At 46.4% G+C, this 22,255-nt stretch overlaps 1 protein-coding gene across 2 annotated transcripts; it reads left to right on the top strand.

Moving 5' to 3' along the window:
- Positions 1-1,035: 1,035 nt before the first annotated feature.
- Positions 1,036-6,651, top strand: AP5S1 (adaptor related protein complex 5 subunit sigma 1). 2 transcript variants are annotated; one of them, XM_036244876.1, is made up of 3 exons: positions 1,036-1,106; positions 3,067-3,258; positions 5,443-6,651. In XM_036244876.1, exons 2-3 carry the CDS (start codon positions 3,083-3,085, stop codon positions 5,867-5,869), a joined length of 603 nt encoding a protein of 200 aa, XP_036100769.1. In that variant the 5' UTR covers positions 1,036-1,106; positions 3,067-3,082; the 3' UTR covers positions 5,870-6,651. The 2 variants fall into 2 exon arrangements, with proteins under 2 accessions (XP_036100769.1, XP_036100768.1); XM_036244875.1 differs by lacking the exon at positions 1,036-1,106 and adding an exon at positions 2,756-2,882.
- The last annotated feature ends 15,604 nt before the right edge of the window (positions 6,652-22,255 follow it).

Here is a 22,255-nt window from a genome sequence, read left to right on the forward strand (position 1 = left end):
ATGGGTAGTTTGGACAGGAAAGCTTCCCCTAAGTTTTGGTCTGAGCACATTTTGAAGGGCAAAAAGAGGGGGAAAGAGCCTTCCGGGCTGAGGGAACAGCCAGTGCGGGTTGGGGTGGAGGGCTGAGAAATAACACTGGGACACATCTGGGGAGGCTCCAGCAGCTCATATGCCAAGAAGGCAGGCATTGAGACCCAAGACACCTTGCGGGGGCCCCAAACACCTCTGGGCCAAGCCCCCAATAGGGGCTTTTACCCCACTGCAGGGTTCTGGAAACTGGCACCTGGTTTGTCCCTCTCAAGTTTAAGGAATAAGATTCTTCACTATGACTTTGATGACAAGGACCGAGCTTGTTAGAGGTGGGAATGTGAAAGGAAAAACTGGTTAGCTTACTAAATTCTATGGGCTTCACTGGGGCCCAAAGAAGTGACTGACATGCCAGGGACACGCAGCTGGGACAGGGTTGGGAACAGAGTTTGAATAGTTCTATTCCAAACGGAGTCCTAGTCTTAACACACAAGCCAGAAATTCCCTCCCCCCAACCAGACCGCGTAAATAGGCATGTTTCCCCCAAAGGCATACTTTCCAGGAATCTGTATTTTATCAGAAGCCCTAATTCCCATGCATATCGGTCAGTTTGAGAACTCGGCCCTGCACGTTCAGGTCCCACAAGCCTTACAAGGCTGGTAGGCACCACGGGAGTCTGAACCGCGCCCTCTAAAGACAACGCAGCCACCCGGCCTCTTCCTGAAGGTCCACGGGGCGGGTCGCTGCGCCCCCTTGCGGCCGCCGGAGCTCGGCTGATCCAGGGCTTCGAGCCAGAACCCTGCGAACCGGCCAGGAGAGACCCGCGTGGGCAACGCCCGGAGCTCCGAACTAGGGACCTCCCGTGAGATTAGGAAGGTCTCCCGCGCGGAATGTCCAGAAGTGGGAACGCTTGTAACGCCCTCTCCTGGCGCACGGAGCACCGCACCCCGCGCGCGTCACCCTCGTGCACGCGCACGCGATCGCGATTCGTGTGCGCAGGCGCGTAGAGGCTGCGCAGCCGCCATTGCTCCCCCGCTAACGAAGCCTCCGGTTGGAAGTCTGTGGAAGCAGAAGGAAGGGTGAGTGCGACGCCTGGAGAACTGCGGCCCCGGGCTGAAGGGGTAGCATACTTAGGGGAGGATTCCCCGCTTAGGCCTGGCCGAGTGGATCAAGGAACTACAGCCCCCAAAATGCACTGCGCTGCAGGGTTGCGCGAGACAGTGACGTAAAAGGTCTTTGCTGCTACCATTTCTCTACTAGGGGAACGCCCTGGCCCCGGGCTGGCGACGCGTTCTGGTGGCTAGAGGGTCACTGGAGGTCAGCGGGCGCTGGTTCTGAAAACGCATCCCTATATTTTTTTCCTGTTTGACCAATTTATTTTATTATCCTCACCTGAGGACTTTTTTTGTTTTTTGCATTTATCTTCAGATAGAGCAGGAGGGAGAGAGGGAGGAAGGGAGAGAGAAACATCAACATGAGAGAGACACATCAAGTGGCTGCCACCCACACGACCCCAACCCAGGCCCGGGACAAACTGCAACCAAGGCACATGCCCTTAGCGGAAACTGAACCCGGGACTCTGGTCCGCGGGCCAATGCTCTAACCACTGAGCCAAACTGGCCAGGGCTGTTTGACCAATTTAAACCAATGATTTATTTACTCCTTTAAAAAAAAAAAAGTTTTTATTGATTTTTTTTTAGAGGGAGAGAGAGAGAGAAACACTGATGTGAGAGAGATACAGAGACTGGTTGCCTCCTGCGTGACTCCACCAGGGCCAGACTGAACTGCAACAGAGGTACATACCCTTACCTGGAATCGAACTAGACTCTTTGGTCCGCTGGGGTGCTCTAACTGCTGGGCCAAACTGGCCAGGGCCCTCCTCCTCATTATTTAGGCTTTATTTTGAAATAATCTCAAACTTATAGATTTTAAGAATTTTATTTTATTTTTTTTTTTTTTTTTTTTTTATTATTTTTTATTTTTTATCCTCACCCAAGGATATTTTTCCATTTTTTGTACAGATAGAGTGGGAGGGAGAGAGAGGAAGGGAGAGAGAGAGAGAGAAACATCGACGTGAAGGGACGCATCGAGTGGCTGCCACCCGCACGACCAGCCAGGGCCGGGGACAAACTGCAACCGAAGTACGTGCCCTTAGCGGGAACTGAACCCGGGTCTCTCCAGACCGCAGACGGACGCTCTAACCGCTGAGCCAAACCGGCCAGGGCAGATTTTAAGAATTTTAAAAATAACTCACATATCCCCCTTGATAATTAAGTTAGTTGCAGATGTGAAGCCACTTTCCCTCCACGTGTAGAGGTCTATCAAGACATTCCCCGACGTTCAAAATCAGGAAATATTGATCAAAACTGCTATCTAGTCCTGGCCGGTTTGGCTCAATAGTTAAGAGTATCGGCCTGTGGTCCAGAGAGACCTGGGTTTGGTTCCTGCTAAGGGCGTGTACCTTGGTTGCAGTTTGTCCCTGGCCCGGTTGGGGTCATGTGGGTGGCAACCAGTCGATGTGTCTCTCGAATCGAATTGATGTTTCTCTCTTTCTCCCTCTCTCTCCCTCCCACTCTATCTGAACAAAAGATGGAAAAAATGTCCTCAGGTGAGGATTAAAAAAAAACAACCTGTTATCTAATGTGTAGTCTATATATAAATGCTTCCAGTTGGCCCAGCATTCCATCCAGTACGTTTCCTTCAGCTGTTTTGTCTCTTTAGTCTCTGTCAGTATGGAGCAGCTCCCCAGTTTCCCTTGACTCTCATGACTTTGACATTTTTGAAGATTCCTGGCCAGTTGTTTTGTAGAGCTGAACTGGGGTTGTCAGATTTCTTCACTACTGTTATGGGCAGAGGTAGTGCTGACCAGACTGTTAATCAGAGGCTGGGGTGTATCTTGGGAGGCTGAGGAGGACCAGTGACCAGCCACGCCAGCTTCCAAACATACTTCCAGACCTTGCTAGGCCAGACCCTTTCTGTGGTTGCCTCCCCTGTTGAGGTTTCACACTCATCTCACTGAGGTGTCTGGCTTTCCTGTAGCACCCACCCTGGAGCCATGGTCCACGCTTTCCTCATCCACACCTTACGGGCCCCACAGGCTGAGGACATAGGCCTTTGCCGAGTGCTCTACTCCTGCGTCTTTGGTGCCGAGAATTCACCAGATGATCCACGACCACACGGTGCTGAGAGAGACAGGCTTCTCCGCAAGGAGCAGATTTTGGCAGTGGCCAGGTAACCGCACAGCCCAGTCCAGCCCCACACCTTCATTGAACATATGCCTAATTGTGATAGGTTTTCTGGGGGGACACAAGAAACGGGGACTAAGAATCAGAGACATTTTCCAAAGAGCTTTTTACAGTTGTTCACAGGTGTTATGTGAAAAAGGGTTAAAGAAAACAAAAATGCTATTATTACTGTTCTAGTTAGCATTTATTTATTTATTTTTTTATCCTCACCCAAGGACATTTTTGCATTTATCTTCAGATAGAGCGGGAGGAAGAGAGAGAGAGAGAGAAACATTGATGCAAGAGAGACACATCGACTGGCTGCCACCCGCACAACCCCAACCGGGGCCGGGGACAAACCACAACTGAGGTACGTGCCCTTAGTGGGAACCGAACCTGGTACTCTGGTCCACAGACCGATGCTCTAACCGCTGAGCCAAACTGGCCAGGGCAAGTTAGCATTTATTCAGCCTGAAATATGTGATGAGCATTTATGTTCTAAGCATTTCATGTATATGAACTCCTTTAATCCTTGTGACAGTCTTTTGAGGTAGGTACAGTTATTAGCCTCACCTTACAAATGAGTAAACTGAATACAGATTGTTTAAGGAACTTAACCTGCAAGTTAGAAAAGCAGTGGAGCTGGGATTTTTGTTTGTTTATTTTATTTTTTTTGGTACGTGCCCCTAGAGGAAACCGAACCCAGGACTCTCTGGCCCGCAGGCCGACGCTCCAACCGCTGAGCCAAACCGGCCAGGGTGGAGCTGGGATTTGACTGTAGGTAGGCAAACACCAGTACAGATTAGACATGCTTGGCAGTGCAAGATTTCTCAGGGCCTTTAGTGTGCCTGTAAGCTTTATACATCCCTAAGTAGGAGAGAGAATATGATACAGGGGGACTCTTTATGCCCAGAACCTTTCAAAAGCCTGGGATCCAGAGTGCAGTTTGGGAAACTCTGTTCTAGATGGGGTGTCTGGCCTTGGACCTTCCCATCCTAGACGAAGCCAGCAGGTGCCAAAATCTTCCAGTCTCTGTACATTCTGGGTGGGGGATTAACACTCTGGACCAGCCCTGTGTCAGACTCCTGCCATCCCCTTGTTCCTGTGGGCCTCTGCTCCCTCCTGTGGCACAGAAAACCAAACAGATTCCTTTAAAACCAGCCTGTGCTTGCCCTAGCCGGTTTGGCTTAGCAATTAGAGTGTCAGTCTGCAGACCAGAGAGACCTGGGTTCAGTTCCCGCTAAGGGCACATACCTCGATTGCAGTTTGTCCCCGGCCCTGGTTGGGGTTGTGTGAGTGGCAACCACTGGATGTGTCTCTCTCACGTCGATGTTTCTCTCTCTCTCTTCCTCCCTCTCTCCCTCCCACTCTATCTGAAGATAAATGCAAAAATATCCTTGGGTGAGGATAAAAAAAAAAAATAAATAATAAATAAATAAATAAATAAAATGAGCCTGTGCTCAGCCCAAGTTGGAAGGCAATTCAGGAGGAATGAGAGAATGCTTTCAATAAGCCTAGATGGCCAAGTGAAAGGTCTTTTTTATTTGGAGAGGGTTACAGGATAGGAAGTGGGTAGAGAATTTGGACAGCCCAGATTGGAAGTGGCTTTTACATTACTTTTCATTGGTTGCTTTTTTTTATGTTGAGAAGGTCTCTGTGAAGCAGGTAGGTGAGGATTTCTTCCCTTGGTGTTCAAAATCTGCCTTCTCTTGGCCACACTTAGTGAAATGGTTCAGGACCTGGAAGCTAGAGCCTGGATTTCTGTTTCAGCTCACACCTTCTTTGTGGCTCTGGGCAGGTTATTTCATCTCTTTTATACATTTTATACTTTTGAGATAAGGGGATAATGGAAGCTCCCAGCTCCAGGGGTGGTCATGAGAATGATAGAAATCAAGCCCTGGCCGTTTTTCTCAGTGGTTAGAGCGTTGGCCTGTGGACCAAAGAGTCGTGGGTTCGATTCTGGTCAAGGGCATGTGCCTCTGTTGCAGTTTGATCCCTGGCCCTAGTTGGGGTCGTGCGGGAGGCAACCAATTGGAGTGTCTCTCTCACATCAATGCTTCTCGCTCTCTCCCTCTGTCTCTCCCTTCTTCCCACTTTATCTGAAAATCAGTGGGAAAATATCCTCGGGTGAAGATTAAAAAAAAAAAAAAGTCAATAAAAATAGAAATCAGTGACCCACCACTCTCTCCAGGCAGGTGGAGTCCATGTGCCAGCTGCATCAGCAGGCCTCTGGCAGGTCTCCCACAGACCTGCAGCCTCAGTTCTCAGATGAGCCGGTGCTCCTGCATGAGGCCCCACGAGGGGCCTTCTGCCTGGCGGCAGGGGACCCTTTCCGGGAGCCTCGGACGGTTGTGTGGCTGGGTGTGCTCTCATTAGGCTTTGCCCTGGTGTTGGATGCCCATGAGAACCTGCTGCTGGCCGAGGGCACGCTCCGGCTGCTGGCACGCCTCCTTCTCGACCACCTCCGGCTGCTGACCCCCGGCTCCAATCTCCTGCTGCGGACTGACCGAATCGAGGGCATCCTTGCCCGCTTCCTGCCCCATGGTCAGCTCCTCTTCCTCAACGACCAGTTTGTCCAGGGTCTGGAGAAGGAATTCAGTGCTGCCTGGCCCCGATGACCCCTCCGAGAGGGCATGGAGGAAGGTCAAGGATGTTCGGACACACAGCCAGGTAAAACTTGGCATCTACCTCCTACCCAGCCTGCTCCCAGCTCTGGTGTGCTGCCACACCCAGGACAAATAGATGGGACAAGCTGGCAGAAAAGGGAGCAGGGCAGAAGGTGAAGGGGAGGAATCACGGAACATTCTGTGCCTGGAGCTGCTACAGTGGGCCAGCCCCTCTTGTCTTTGAGTCTACTTTCTCCCATCCCTACCAGCCAGCCCCATAAAGTCCACCAGTCCCTAGTGCTGGGGTGGTGAGGAGCGGCTGCCTGGAACTTGGCCCACCTTTCTCCAAACCCACAGTCATAACAGTGCAAAAAGAGTCTGAGACTCAGCTCCACCACAGTTCACAAATATGGCAGTCATTCAGGGGGATTCTGTAGGTTCTTTTGGGCCCAGCCCATGCACACTGAGCAGTCTCAAGATAATCATGGGCTTGCTCTACAGGGAGAGAAGGTGCTGTCGGATGGGTGCAAGGATTCTGGCCTGGATGATGTTATCTTTCTTATTTTGAATTAAAAGCACCACTGTATGATTTTGTCCCAACCCCTGTGGGTCAGGGACCCAAAATCATGGTGGTTCTGCTCAGTGTTGCTTGTGCCAATAGAATGAAACTGGTAAAGCAGATCAGAAAGTTTATTCGTTGGCCAAGTGATTGAGAAGGATGAGTTATGTTTAAAAGATCCCTTCTAGCCCTGGCCAGTTTGGCTCAGCGGTTGGCACATCGGCCTGCGGACCAGAGAGTCCTGGGTTTGGTTCCTGTAGGGGCACGTACCAAAAAAAAAAGATCCCTTCTAGCCCTGCCCAGTTTGGCTCAGCAGTTAGAGGACTGGCCCAAGGACCAAAGAGTCACAGATTCTATTCCAGTCAAGGGCACGTACCTCGGTTGTGGTCAATCCCCAGCCCTGGTTGTGGCAGGTGTGGCTTGGTTGGCTGGGCATAGTCCTCTGCACCAGGGGGTTGTTGGTTTGATTCCTGGTCAGGTCATGTGTCTGGGTTTCGGGCACCATTCCCAATGGGGGGCATGTGGGAGGCAACTGATCTCTTTTGTTCTAGCGCAGATATTTTTTTCCCCTCTCTCTCCCATTCCCTTCCTCTCTCTTTAGAAAGTCAATGAAAAAATCTAAAAAAGAGATAGAAAAAGACTGTTCTGGGGCTCCATCTTCATCAGCTCAAAGCATATTTTCTTTCTTTTTTTTTAATCCTCACCGGAAGATATTTTTTCTATTTATCTTCAGATAGAGTGGGGGAGGAGGAGAGAGAGAGAGAGAAACATCGATGTGAGAGAGACACATTGACCGGTTGCCTCTGGCATAACCCGACCAGGGCTGGGGACCGAACCTCAATCAAGGTATGTACCCTTGACCAGAATCGAACCCATGACTCTTTGGCCTGCAGGCTGATGCTCTAACAGGTGAGCCAAACCAGCCAGGGCAAAGCACATTTTCAGTTCTGCTTTGAAATCACAAACTCTTATGGGACTTGATTAAATTCTCAGGCAAGACTTCCTTCTGCACTAATGTCTGTAAGCTGGACCATAAAAAGATATTTGCTTCCAGAGATGAATCACGCATTCCCCTAAGAGGCAGGTAGAGCTGTACTAATTTATTTAACGGTTTTCTCCACCCACCCAACTTCCCATTGCATATGTTTATTTGTGTGTTATTTAATGTTTCCTTTTCCCATCAGGTTATAACTTCCAGGAGGGTTTATACTGTGTCTCTTCTACATTAACACCTGGCACATAGCAGGCACCCTGTATATATTGAACAACTGAATGAATGAATGCATGAATTAATAGGTGGTTTATGGGAGACCCTTGGGGCCAGGGACTCTGCAACATCACCATGTAACAACTTTTTGAAACAAATAGAAACAATAGACTGTATCTGTTTTAGCTCAAGGGTGGTAGCTCAGAACCACACGTCCCTTTCCCAACTGATAAACTGCTTGTGACCGCAAAAGAAGCAATTATGTAGCATTTGCAAGTTTCCTGCTACAAGGCCCCCCCTATCTTCATAAATTATGCTGGCTTGCCTTCTACACCACTAGCAATGAATAGAAATGATCTTCCCCTCACTGTTCTGAAAGTAGGGTATTGCCACAGGCCTATGATTTCTGCCCCTAGAAAAGGTGAATAAAGTGATCAGAACTTTCATCTCTGAAACAGTCTCCTGGGTTTACAAAGCCTAGCAGTGGTCAGAATGACAGACAACTTTTATATCCACCCCAATACAAGCCTTGTGAGTCTAGAAGTCTTTGAACCTGCAAAGATTCTACCTTAAGCTAGAGCTGGGAGCATAATGTTTACTATCTGAGTATTGGTTGGGAGTGAGACTTGATCAGAAGTAAAAGGACATTAAAACCCTCTGACAGCCCCAGCCGATGTGGTTCGGTTGGTTGGGCATTGTCCCGGGCACTGAAAGGTTGCTGAGTTTGATTCCCAGTCAGGGCATATGCCTGGGTTGCCAGGTTGCAGTTCTGATCTCTGGTAGGGAGCGTGCGGGAGGCAGCCAATCAATGTTTCACTCTCACATCGACATTTCTCTCTCTCCCTTCTTCTCTCTCTAAAAATCAATAAACTATTCTTTAAAAAAAGATAACATCCTCTGACAGATCTCTGGCTCATGTGGTCCTGTAATAGCTGTGCTATTGCAAAGTAAGTTCTGGCCAAGAAAGGAGCCTCCCTGACTTGAAGAGGCCCTCAGGTAGGTGACTAACAAAAGTGATAAGCAAAAATCAGTACTTCCCTATGTTCATGAATAATGGGTTAATAAATGTAATGAAAGACAAGATCCCATTCAGCATAAAGACAAAAAATATAAAATACCTAGGATCAGACATAATTAGAAATACACTGAGTCTATACAAAGACCTATGAACTATACTGAGAGGCTAAAACCAGTGAATGAATGGTTGATGCGGAATAGGATTTTTACATAGCATCAAAGTGCCTTTTTGTGAATTACTTATTAATTAAAAATGGGGAAATAGTGCCCTGTCCATGTGGTTAGAACACCGGCATGTACAGTGAAGGGTCTTGGGTTCGATGACTGGTCAAGGGCACGTACCTGGTTGCAGGTTCAATCCACAGCCCTGGGTGCATGTGGGTGACCAATTGATGTATCTCTCTCATATTGATGTTTCTCTCTGTCTCCCTCTCCCCTCCCTTCCTCCCTCCTTTCCACTCTCTCGAAAAATCAATGGAAAAAATATCCTCAGGTGAGGATTAACAAAAGAAAAATAAATAACATCGAGCCCTGGCTGGTTTGCTCAGTGGTTAGAGCATCGGCCTGCGGTCCAGAGAGACCGGGTTCGGTTACTGCTAAGGGCACGTACCTCAGTTGCAGTTTGTCCCCAGCCCTGGTTGGGTTATGCGGGTGGCAGCCACTCGATGTGTCCCTTTCATGTCAATGTTTCTCTCTCTCTCCCTCCCACTTTATCTGAACAAAATATGGGAAAATGTCCTCGGGTTAGGATTAAAAAATAAATAAATAACATCCAGTCACTTTGTAGGGGGGAAATAGTAAGTCTACAGAGGAGAAACCCGGAGGCACTCCCTTTACCAAGTGATCAAAGTGAACATCCTCAGTAATGAGACAAAAGAACATCCTTGCCTCCTGATACGCAAGAAGGACACACAGTCACTTCTGACCATCAGCAATCTTTAACTTGAATTTGATCAGGAAGAAACCACAGACAAGCCGAAATACAGGGAAATTCTGGCCTGTCATCTTCAAACTGATCACGGCAGTGAAAGGCCAAGGAAGTGCTTCAGATGAAAGGAGATGGAAGAAATACGACGACTCAAGGCAATGTGTGATCACACAGTAGAGATTGTTTTGGGAAACAAGTTTATTTTACCCTATCTTGCCTTTTGTGTTTGAGGTTGGTTTTTATTATTTATTATTATTATTATTATTATTATTATTATTATTGCTTTGAGAGAGAGAGAGAGACATCAGTTGGTTACCTCTCACATGTGCCCCAACTAGGGATTGAGCCTGTAATCTGGGTATGTGCCAGGAATTAAATTTGAGACCTGTCAGTGTACTGGACGACACACCTATCAACTGAAAACCACACCAGCCAGGGCTTTTAATATTTTCTTGTAAATATTTTGTAATATTGTAGTGAAATGCATTACAGTGTAATTTCCTAATACGTAAGCAAGATTTGTGGAAAGAGAAAATGGACAATTCTTTGATTAAAATTATTCCCTACTGACCTAAAGTTTGAGTGTTTCATGGAATACATAAATGCATATTCTACACCAACAGAATTTTTTCCTGAATGAGGGAATATAATAGTTATTGTTGGGGTATTATTGGGACAATGATAGGATCTCGGAGCAACAGACCTTCAAGAAACCATGATAGAATTCAGGGGATTCTGCATACTAAGATGGGGGCGGGGGGGACGAATGCATCTTTTCTACTAATCATTACTAATCATTTATTAAAATTAGCATTTCCCCCTTTTAAAAAATGTTTACAGTTTTATGAGTTACAATCAGCATACAATAAGCTGCTGTAAGGATAGATAAAATGAATTTTTGTTTGTTTAGTGAAGGAGAAAGCTGCTCACATTAGGATGACTCCTTAAAAAATATCATAGGCCCAGCTGGTTGGTCAGGAGTTAGATAACCCAGTCTGTGATTTCACAGTGCAAGCCTTCTGACCTTAGAACCCTATTCACCAACCTCTGAAATTAACTCAGGTATCTCCTGAGGTGGACAGGAAACTCACCAGGTTCATTCATTTGTCTCCCAAGGAAATGAAAGAAGTTTTCATTGTTCTTTCTTCTACTTTACTGGATAAGAAGTGTGAAATGCTGCCCAGACTCTGTATGTCTCATGAAGTAACTGTATATTTGTCATCTGATGCATTTTTACGGCATTTTTTTTTTTTTTTTTGGTACATGCCCCTAGTGGGAACCGAACCCCGGACTCTCTAGTCTGCAGGTTGATGCTCCAACCACTGAACCAAACCGGCCAGGGCTATCTGATGCATTTTTAAAAGGGATTTTTTTTTTTTTTTTAAAGAGAGGAAAGGAAAGGAGAGAGAGGGAGAGAGAGAGAGAGAGAAAGAAAGAAACATTGATGTGAGAGCAATCTGGGCTGTCCTGACCAGGAATCAAACCAGCAACCTTTTGGTGCATGGGATGATGCTCAACCGAGACATGGGCCAGGGCTGATTTTTAATACTAGTGTTTGTTTTTTCTCTATATATTGTTGCATGGGGGTCTTTCTGTTGTCAGGATTCTTTCTTTTCCCCAAACTACACATATTTAAAGTATACAATTTAACAAGATTTGACATGTATATACCTATGAAACCATCACCACAATCAAGATAATGAACACATATCCCTTACTCCCCAAAAAGTGTGCCTTTTGTAATTTTCTTCCTTTTTAAATGTTGGCCACAAATGACAATGGTATCAGTAGAATATGAAAGTCTTGGTCATCAGAAGAAATTATGGATATTTTCTCTTAATTTTTTAAAAATTATTCTAGAAAGGAAGGGAAAGAGAGAAACATTGGTTTCTTGTTACACTTATTATTTTTAAAAATATGTTTTTATTGATTTTAGAGTAGAGGAAGGGAGAGGAAAAGAGAGAGAAGCATGGATGTGAGAGTGAAACATCAGTTGGCTGCCTCCTGCACACCCTCTACCAGGGATCAAGTCCACAACCCAGGCATGTCCCTGAAAAGGAATCAAACTAGTGACTTAGTGCATGGGACAGTGCTCAACCAACTGAGCCACACTGGCCAGGGCTGTTGCTCTACTTATTTATGCATTCATTGGTAGATTATTGTATGTGCCCTGATTGGGGATGGAACCTGAAACCTTGCTGTATCAGAACAATGCGGTAACCAACTGAGCTACCTGACCAAGGCTGGATATTTTCACATCAACTGTAGAGTTGATGCAGATACCTCAGATGATCACTTATGCATGACACTACTTAAATATTTTATATATTTACTGAAACAAACATTTATTTAATAGTTTACTAATTATATTTAAATACAATTGTTATTAGTCTTTTTTTTTTTTTAATATATAATCCTATGTATCTCTAAATGCCTATAAAAACATTTTTCTGGCCCTGGCCAGGTTGCTCAGTTGGTTGGAGCATCATCCCATACCTGGCTGGGTGGCAGGTTCGATTCCTGGTCAGGGCACATACCCAGGTTGCAGTTTCGATCCCCAGTTGGGATTTGTACAGGAGGCAGCTGATCGATGTTTCTCTCCTACATCGATGTTTCTCTCTCTCTTCCTTTCTCTCCCTCCCACTCTGTCTGAAGACAAATAGAAAAATATCCTTAGGTGAGGATTAAAAAAGGGGGGGGGTAGACTCTCATTACTATTCTCAGTAATTATATTCAGGGAGATATCACATCCATAAATCAAAGACAGGAACAGCAGGGAACAAGAACGAATTCTCATACAATAGCTAAGATCTGGAAACAGCCCAGGTGTCCATCAGTAGACTAATGGATCAAAAAGCTGTGGTACATATACACAATGGAGTACTATGCAGCCGTAAGAAAGACCTCTTATCCTTTGAGACGATATGGAGGGACCTGGAAAGTATTATCCCAAGTGAAACAAGCCAAGCAGAAAAAGACAAATACCACATAATCTCACTTATATATGGAATATAACGAGTATAACAGTCTGAGGAATAGGATAGACCCAGAAACACAGAAGTAGGGTACAGACTGACAACCCTCAAAAGAGGAGGTGGAGGGGGGTTGGGAAGAGATAAACCACAGAACTTATATGCATGTACGCATAACCAATGGACATGGACAACAAAGCCGGGGATGGGGAGGAGGGTGTCAATGGGGTAAAAAAGGAGAAACATCTGTAACAAAAATAAAATTAAAAAATAAATAAAATTATAATGTTCAAGAGAAAAAAAAAAACGAATTCTCAGACAATAACTATTATTGCTTACATTAAAAATTAGCTCTGGCCGGTTTGGCTCAGCAGTTGGAGCGTTGGCCTACGGACCAGAGTCCTGGGTTTGGTTCCCGCTAGGGGCACGTACAAAAAAAAAAAAAAAAAAAAATTAGCCCTGGCTGGTTTTGCTCAGTGGTTAGAGCGCCAGCCCACAGACCAGAGAGTCCTGGGTTTGGTTCCCACTAAGGGCACGTACCTTGGTTGCAGTTTGTCCCCGGCCCTGGATGGGGTTGTGTGGGTGGCGACCACTTGATGTGTCTCTCTCACATCAATGTTTCTCTCTCTCTCTTCCTCCCTGTCTCTCTCCTGTTCTATCTGAAGACAAATGCAAAAATGTCCTGAAAAATTAATTAAAAGATTTGGTAAATAAAGTTAAGTAACCCAGGTAACAGGACAACATGAAGGGAAAGAAAAGGCAAGATATAGGGAATCTTGTTGCTTGCACAACAAAGAAACTTGGGATTTGCTACATGGTTTCAGGAGAGGTATGTGGGTGCTGTGGACTAGTGTGGTAGATTTCCCTATATTCACACCCTTGCAGTATGGTTCTACATCACCTCTGGAAGAGGTGGAGTTTATTTCCATTCTCCTAGCTAAGCCCAGCCCCAGATCTCCAATCCACAGAACTGTGAGCTATATAAATGGTTGCTGTTATGTTTTGGGGTAACTTTCTTATTCAGCAAAAGCCACCTAATACAATTTGCTCCTTCTACCTCCTACAGGGTGCTTTCCTATATTTTGCAGAGGCTGGAAAAACAAAAACAAAAAAAACCGTACATTTTCCAGACTCCTTTGCAGCTAGAGTTATGACTATAAACTAAGGTCTGACAATTTGGTGCCCCATCAGAGATTGGAGGGGTAGAGGCTGTCTTCCTGCTGCCACTTCTGGTGACAGCAAGGATACAAAGATGTGTGGATCTAGAGCCAGTTTCACAGCCAGACTCAACATTCCTGTACCAACCAGATGTTGAGACAGAGCCATGTGGAGCTGGGAGTGGCAGCAGTGGCCTCCCATGGTCACTTCTGACCATGGTTACGGTGATGTGCTCTTGAACTCAGTTACTGTGATGGCAGCCTCCTGATTCTGGCTCTTCCAGCCCCCATCACAACATTGCATCCAATCAATTTCCTGTATTAAATTCCTTCCTGTGAAAAAATTGGCTGTGTCAAGTGTTGGGGAAGAAGAGGACTGGCCTGGCTAGTGTGGCTCAGTGGACTGAGCATAGTCCTATGGACTGAGAGGTCCTGGTTTGATTCCCAGTCAGGGCACATGCCCAGATTGCAGGCTTGATCCCCAGTAGGGGGCATGCAGGAGGCAGCTGATTGATGTATCTCTCTCACATCAATGTTTCTATCTCTCCTTTTCTCTCTAAAAAAATCGAAAAACATTTAAAAACAAACAAACAGCCAGGGCCAGTCTTGCTCAGTGGTTAGAGCGTTGACCTGCAGACCAGAGAGTCCCGGGTTCAGTTCCCACTAAGGGCACATACCTTGGTTGCAGTTTGTCCCCGGCCCCAGTTGGGGTTGTGTGGGTGGCGACCACTCAATGTGTCTCTCTTGCATCAATGTTTTTCTCTCTCTCTTCCTCCCTTTCTCCCTCCCACTCTATCTGAAGATAAATGCAAATGAGTGTCCTCGGTTGAGGATAAAAAAATAAAAAAAAAGCCCTGGCCAGTTTGGCTTAGGGGTTGGAGCATTGGCCTGCGGACCAGAGAGTCCCAGGTTCAGTTCCTGATAGGGACGTACCAAAACACACACACACACACACAAACAAAAACCAAACAAGCATTGAAAAAACATAGAAGAGCTCAGCTGATGTGGCTCAGTGGTTGAGCATTGACCCATGCACCAAGAGGTCACCAATTCGATTCCTGGTCAGGGCACATGCCCAGGTTGTGGGCCATGCAGGAGGGGGCCAATTGATGTTCTCTCTCTCCCTTCCTCTCTCTAAAAATCAATGAAGAAAAAAAAAATTGCCCTGGCCCGTTTGGCTCAGTGGTTAGAGTGTCGGCCTGTGGTCCAGAGGGACCCGGGTTCGGTTCCCGCTAAGGGCGCGTACCTCAGTTGCAGTTTGTCCCCGGCCTTGATTGGTCATGTGGGTGGCAGCTACTCAATGTGTCCCTTTCATGTTGATGTTTCTCTCTCTCTCTCTCTTCCTCTCTCTCCCTCCCACTCTATCTGAACAAAAAATGGAAAAATGTCCTCAGGTGAAGATAAAAAAAAAGGAAAAAAAAAATTTTTTTTTTTTTTAAAGAAGAGCCCAGCTGGTGTGGCTCAGTGGTTGAGCGTTGACCCATGCACCAAGAGGTCACAGATTTGATTCCTGGTCAGGGCACATGCCCATGCTGTGGGCCAAATCTCCAGTGGGGGGCACACAGGAGGCGGCCAATCCTTGTTCTCTCTCATTGATGTTTCTGTCTCTCTCTCCCTCTCCCTTCCTCTCTCTTTCAAATCAATAAAGAAAAAAAAATAATTTAAAAAAGAAAAGAAAAAGAAGAAGAGGACTGTACTTTAGGACCTGGAACCGTCAATACACTGCTGGTGGGAGTGTAAAGAGGTACAACCACTTTGCAGAAATGGTTGGAAGCTTCTAATGAAGCTAAACATTGCCCAGCACTTTTAAAATAAGTGCTTAACTCCACAAAAAGACTTACATGTGAATATTCATAGCAGTTTTATTCCTAATAGCCCAAATCTGGAAAAGCCCAAGTATTCCATTAAAAATATAGAATGAATAAACAAATTGTGATATATTCATATGCTGGACTACTACTCAGCAATGAAAGAACAAATTCTGATACCTGCAACAACATACATGGATGTCAAAAACATGTTGAGCCCTGGCCGGTTTGGCTCAGCGGTTAGATCATCAGCCTGTGGTCTGGAGAGACCCGGGTTCGGTTCCCGCTAAGGGCATGTACCTCGGTTGCAGTTTGTCCCCGGCCCTGGTTGGGTCGTGTGGGTGGCAGCCACTCGATGTGTCCCTTTCACATCGATTTCTCTCTCTCTCTCTTCCTCCCACTCTATCTCAACAAAGTGTTGAAAAATGTCCTCTGGTGAGGATTAAAAAAACAAAACAAAACAAAAAAAACATGTTGAGTGAAAGATGCCAGACACAAAACAGTATGTATTATCTGATTCCATTTCTATTAAATTCAAGAACAGGCAAAACTAAACTACAGTGATGAAATCAGAATAATGATTGGGGTGGAGACTGATAAACAAGGAGACCTCTTTGGGGAGATGGAAATATTCCAGGTGTTGATCTAGGTGTTGGTCACACAGGTATTTACTTGAATAAAAATTAATCAAATTGCACACTTAAGATTGATGTATTTCATGGACTGTAAATTATGTTTCAAGAAACAAAACCCTTTCATCTACAAAATACCTAGAGAGGTTTCTGTTTCCTGCACTGAGCTCCAGATCCTGGGGGAGGGGCCCTAAGACAAGAGACAGCAGAAGGGCTGAAAGCAAGCAGGGCACCAGCACTGTGGTAGGAAGCTGGGACCAAGGAGGGAATGTAGCCAGAGGAAAGTCTGCACTGGAGGTCTGTAAATTTTAGGAATGCTGATATCTAACTTCAGAGGCATGTCCTGCCCATGTACTCATTTCTATTTCCTGCCAACCCCCATTTATTTTTATTTTTATTTTTAATTAGTCCTTACCTGAGGATATTTTTCTGTTGATTTTTAGAGAGAGTGGAAGGGAGGGAGGGAAAGAGAGAAAAAGAGAAACATTGATGTGAGAGAGACACATCCGAACAATCCCAACTGGGCGGAGATCGAACCTGAAGTGCTTCAGTCTCCTGAGCCAAACAAGACAGGGCCCAACCCCATTTAAATGTCTGTTGCCAAGCAACTGATGTCAGTGGTTCTTAGAAATGAATAGCAGAATGGCAACGCCTGAGTGGCAGGTGACCAGCGACACATTGCCCTGAGACTGATGAGGAGGCCACACTGACCACAGGGGCTGCACGGCTCTGGAGGAGCTAGATGCAGCAGGGAGTGACCCATGAACTGACATGGTCCAAGCCTCCTCCTCCTGAGACCCCTGAGAGGTAAAGGCTCAAACTAGAGACCCCCATCATATCCTAGGTCATGACCTGAACCATCTCATGTGGCTGGTCAAGGCAAGGGGGACTCCAGGAAGCCAGAGGAAAAGAAAATACTAGAAAAGACACTGGAGTATCACTAACAGTTTCTCCTGGGTGGTGGCATTATGAGTACAGATTGTGATTTTCTTCATCAAACACGTCTGTTTTCCCTTATATGAACTATATGAGCATATATTAATTTCCCCCAGTTTTATTTTTTATAATAAAATTGACAGACGCCCTGGCTGGTTTGGCTCAGCGATTGGAGTGTTGGCCTGCGGACCAGAGTCTTGGGTTTGGTTCCTACTAAGGGCACGTACCCAAAAAAACAAAAAAACAAACAAACAAAAACTGCCAGAGAAAATATAAAATAGTTTAAAGAATAGCAGTTTAGGAACTTATTTAAAACAAGGTTGTAAAGGCAGAGGTTGTATTTTGGTTTTCCTTTTGAAGCATTCCTTGAAGGGACTTCGACATGAGAACATGTCCCTGTTTGGGGCCCTCTGGTACTATCTTTGGGTCTGACTTTGTTCTCTGGAGGAAATGTGAGCTGGTGGTTGCTGAGTCATCATGTATGAGTCACATGAGCCACAGTCTTCCTTGGAGCACTGGCCTGCAGACATGGGCCACCTGCCTAGAGTGAGCTTTACTGGGGAGGGGGAGCCCTCACTGGGGGAGCAGCCTGGTGTATAGATCACTTTTTGGACTCACCCTTCCACTAATAAATAGACAATAATCAGTGAATTCTATTCATGAAATGGGGTGGGATGCAATCAACAGTAAAATATAGCTAGTTTTATTTGACCCAAATATTTGTCATTTTCTGTTTGTTTTAATAATAGTCATCTTAATGGTTGATATGTGCTATAGACTGAATGATTATGTCCGCTGCCACCTCTCAACCCCTAAACATATATTGAAACCTAATCTCCAATATGATGGTATTTGGAGATTTGGAGGTGGGGTCTTTTCGAGGTGATTAGGTCATAAGAGGAAAGCCTTCAGGAATGGAATTAGTGCGTTTTTTTCTTTTTCTTTTTCTTTTTTTTTTTGTGCAGATAGAACAGGAGGGAGAGAGAGGAAGAGAGAGAGAGAGAAACATCGATGTGAAGGGACACATCGAGTGGCTGCCACCCGCACGACCAACCAGGGCCGGGGACAAACTGCAACCGAGGTACGTGCCCTTAGCGGGAACCGAACCCGGGTCTCTCTGTACCGCAGGCCGATGTTCCAACCGCTGAGTCAAACCGGCCAGGGCGCATTTTTCTTTTTAAAAATTATTTTTATTAAGTATTGTTACAGATGTTTCTCCTTTTTCCCCCATTGGCACCCTCCTCATCCCCCTCGCCCTGTCCCCAGCTTTGTTGTCTATGTCCATTGGTTATGAATACATGCAAAAGTTCCGTGGTTTATCTCTTCCCTAGTGCTTCTTTTTTCTATATATCTTCAGATAGAGTGGGAGAGAGGGTGAGGGAGAAACATCAACATGAGAGGGACACATTGACTGGTTGTCTCCTGCATGCCCCCCACTGGGAATTGGGCCCACAACCTGGGCATGTGCCCTGACTGGGAATCCAGACTGGCGACCTCCTGGTGCATGAGTTGATGCTCAACCACTGAGCCACACCGGCTGGGCAAAGAAAAAAATTCAAAGAAAACCTCAGTGAGCTCCTTTGCTCCTTCTTCCATGTGAGGACAAAGCAAGACCACTATGTCTGTGAACCAGGAAGCAGGCCCTAACCAGATAGCGAATCTGCCAGCCCCTTAATCTTGGACTTCCCAGCCTCCTGAACTGAGAAATAAATGACGTTTAAGCCACCCAGTCCATGGTATTTTTGTTACAGCATTCTAAGTGGACTAAGACAGTATCTCACAGTGTTTATGAGTAAGCTGTTGTTTTTTCTTTCTAAATTCTCACCCAATGACATCCTTTCGTTCTTTGATCAGATAGAGTGGGAGGGAGAGAGAGGAAGAGAGAAACAGAGAAACATCGATGCAAAAGGAACACATTGAGTGGTTGCCACCCACACAACCCAACCAGGGCCGGGGACAAACTGCAACCGAGGTACATTCCCTTGGCAGGAACCGAACCCGGTCTCTCTGAACCACAGACCGACGCTCTAACCTCTGAGCCAAACCAGCCAGGGCGTAAGCTGTTTTTTTTTTTTTTTTCTTTCCCTTTATTGATTTTTAGAGAGAGAGGAAGGGAGAGGGAGAGGGAGAGAGAAACATCGAAGAGAGAGAAAATCGATTGGCCAACTCTTGCATGCCCCCAACTGGGGGTTGAGCCCACAACCTGGGCATGTGTCTTGACTGGGAATTGAACTGGTGACCTCTTGGTGCATGGTTGATCCTTAACCGCTGAGCCACACTGGCAGGGTAAGCTGGTTTTTAAAAAATAAATGCCGCCCTGGCCGGTTTGCCTCAGCGGTTGGAGCGTCAGCCTGCAGTACTGAGAGACCCGGGTTCGGTTCCCGCTGAGGGCACGTGCCTCGGTTGCAGTTTGTCCCCGGCCCTGGTTGGTCGTGTGGGTGGTGGCCACTCGGTGTGTCCCTTCGCATTGATGTTTCTCTCCCTCTCTCTCTCTTCCTCTCTCTCCCTCCCACTCTATCTGAACAAAAAATAGAAAAGTGTCCTCGGGTGAGGAAATAAATAAATAAATAAATAAATAAATAAATGCCTGTGAGGTCCAGCAAAAATGGGTGACAACTGCATTTGAAAGCAAGGCATCACACTCCCAATGCTCTGCCTCAAAGAATTAGATATGAAGTCACTGGATTTGGCATGGGTAGCAGGCAGCAGTAATTTTCGAACCAATCAACGTTCACCCCATCTTGGCTAAACAAGGCAGAACTGGCTTTATTACGGTTAGTTAAGTCTAAGTGTGAGGTTAACATTCTGTAAATGCTGAATATTGTAATATATCACAAAGTTACCAAATAAAATAATAAAATCTCATCTGAAAAGTGTTCAGGCATCTTGCGGTTCAGTTTGGGAGCACTGGCTTTGGAGACAGGTGTGTACTCAGGCATTTGCATGTGGTCTTAGCAAAAGCTTTTAACCCCTCAGGTGTTTGTCTTTTTGAAGTTGCAGTGTAAAGTGTAACAATCTTAAGTGTACAGCTGATGCATTTTTACATATACACAAGCCCAGGTACCCAACACTCACATCAAGATTCACAATATGTCCATCTCCTCAGAAGGCTCCCTTGTACCCCACCCCTCAACATATCCAGAGGTGACGAGTGATTTGATTTATATTTCTTTTTTTAATTCTCACCCGAGGACGTGCTTAGAGAGAGAGAAACATCTATGTGAGGGAGAAACATACATCCATCCGACACCCTCCACATGCCTGATGGGGATCAAACAGGCAACCCATCCCCCCCCCCCCCCCCACTACTGCAGGACCACGCTCTACTAACTGAGCCACTCCAGCTAGGATGATTTCTCTTTCTTTCTTTCTTTCTTTCTTTCTTTCTTTCTTTCTTTCTTTCTTTCTTTCTCTTTTTTTCTTTTTTTGGTACGTCCACCTAGCAGGAACTGAATCCGGGACTCTCTGGTCCGCAGACCCGACGCTCCAGCCGCTGAGCCAAACTGGTCAGGGCATGATTTCTATTTATGTAGATGGGTTTTTCCTGTTTTTGAACCTTACCATGTGACTGGGAACAGATAATATGTACTCTCTGTGCTTGGCCTGGTTAGCCACAGTGCCCATTCATCCTGTGAGATTCAGCCATATCCTGTGTATCAATAATGTGTTCTGTTTCACTGTTGTATACTATTCCATGAAGTGAGCACATCAGAGTTTGTCTCTTCATTCTCCTGCTGATGAACCTTTGGGTTGTTTCCTCTTGAGAATAAAGCTACTATGAACATTATGTATTGTGCATGTTTCTAGGTGGATGCGTACCTAGGAGTGGTTGCTGAGTGATTGGGTTGGCTTATGCTTAAACTTTAGTAAGAATGGCCAAACATATTCCCAAATCTTTAAATCTCTCTCTTTTTTATCCTCACCCGAGGACATTTTTCCATTTTTTGTTCAGATAGAGCGGGAGGGAGAGGAAGAGGGAGAGAGAGAAACATCGATGTGAAGGGACACATCGAGTGGCTGCCACCCGCACTACCTACCAGGGCTGGGGACAAACTGCAACTGAGGTACGTGCCCTTAGCGGGAACTGAACCGGGTCTCTCAGGACTGCAGGTTGACGCTGTAACCGCTGAGCCAAACCGGCCAGGGCTAAATATCTTTTTAAAACAGAACAAACAGCCCTGGCCGGTTTGGCTCAGCGGTTGGAGCATCGGCCTGCGGTCCGGAGGGACCCGGGTTCGGTTCCCGCTAAGGGCACGTACCTCGGTTGCAGTTTGTCCCCAGCCCTGGTTGGTTGTGCAGGTGGCGACCACTCGATGTGTCCCTTTCACATCGATGTTTCTCTCTCTCTCTCTTCCTCTCTCTCCCTCCCGCTCTATCTGAACAAAAAATGGAAAAATGTCCTCGGGTGAGGATGGTAAAAAATAAATAAATAAATAAAACAGAACAAACAAACCTCTACCCTGTATTGTGAGAGATTTAATGGGCTCAAGGATATGGACTTTAAGCCTGTACCTGGAACACAGTAGGCGCTCAAAAGTGCTGGCTTCTGCCCCAGCAAGTGTCCTCTGCCGCATCAGAGGAAGGACAAGGCCGTTGGCCTTTCACACACAGCGCTCAAGGCCCACACCCAGGGTACCAGGAGAGCCAACCTTGGAGCTCATGCCCTGCATCGGGAATTTGCTTCTTCAGGCCCAGCAAGCGTCGCTTCCTGGCTGGGCTCTCGCGCCCGTGTCAACTTTGCAAGTCACCGGATATTTATTAAGCACTAATTGTGTGCCAGGCCCTGGGCATCCAAGAGCGAACGACGTAAAGCCCCCCACCCCTTAAATTACTGGGTGGGACGAGGGGTTGCTTCGCGTAGGAAGCGTGGGAACCGAGCTGGCTACAGACCCTGAGGTCGACTGCTCACTTGGTTTCCAGCCAGACCCTAGCCTTCTCCTAAAAGTTGCTCAAGACGGACAGGAGAGAAAATAATCTGCTCCTTAGCGCCCCAGCAAGAACCTAGGTCGGTCTGGAAGGCGGTTCTAGCGGATCCAGGTCCAAACCCAGTGCCCGCCCCTGCCGCCCAGCTGCCCACGCGAGCCTAGACGAAGGGCCCTGTCGTCTGCCCATTGGCCGCGAGGCCCTGGCCCCGCCCCTCCCTGCGGAGGGGGAGAGTTCCGGGCTGTCGGTGGCTGTCGGT

Source organism: Molossus molossus, unplaced genomic scaffold (assembly GCF_014108415.1).
Source record: "Molossus molossus isolate mMolMol1 unplaced genomic scaffold, mMolMol1.p scaffold_m16_p_6, whole genome shotgun sequence".
NCBI classification, from domain to species: Eukaryota; Metazoa; Chordata; class Mammalia; order Chiroptera; family Molossidae; genus Molossus; species Molossus molossus.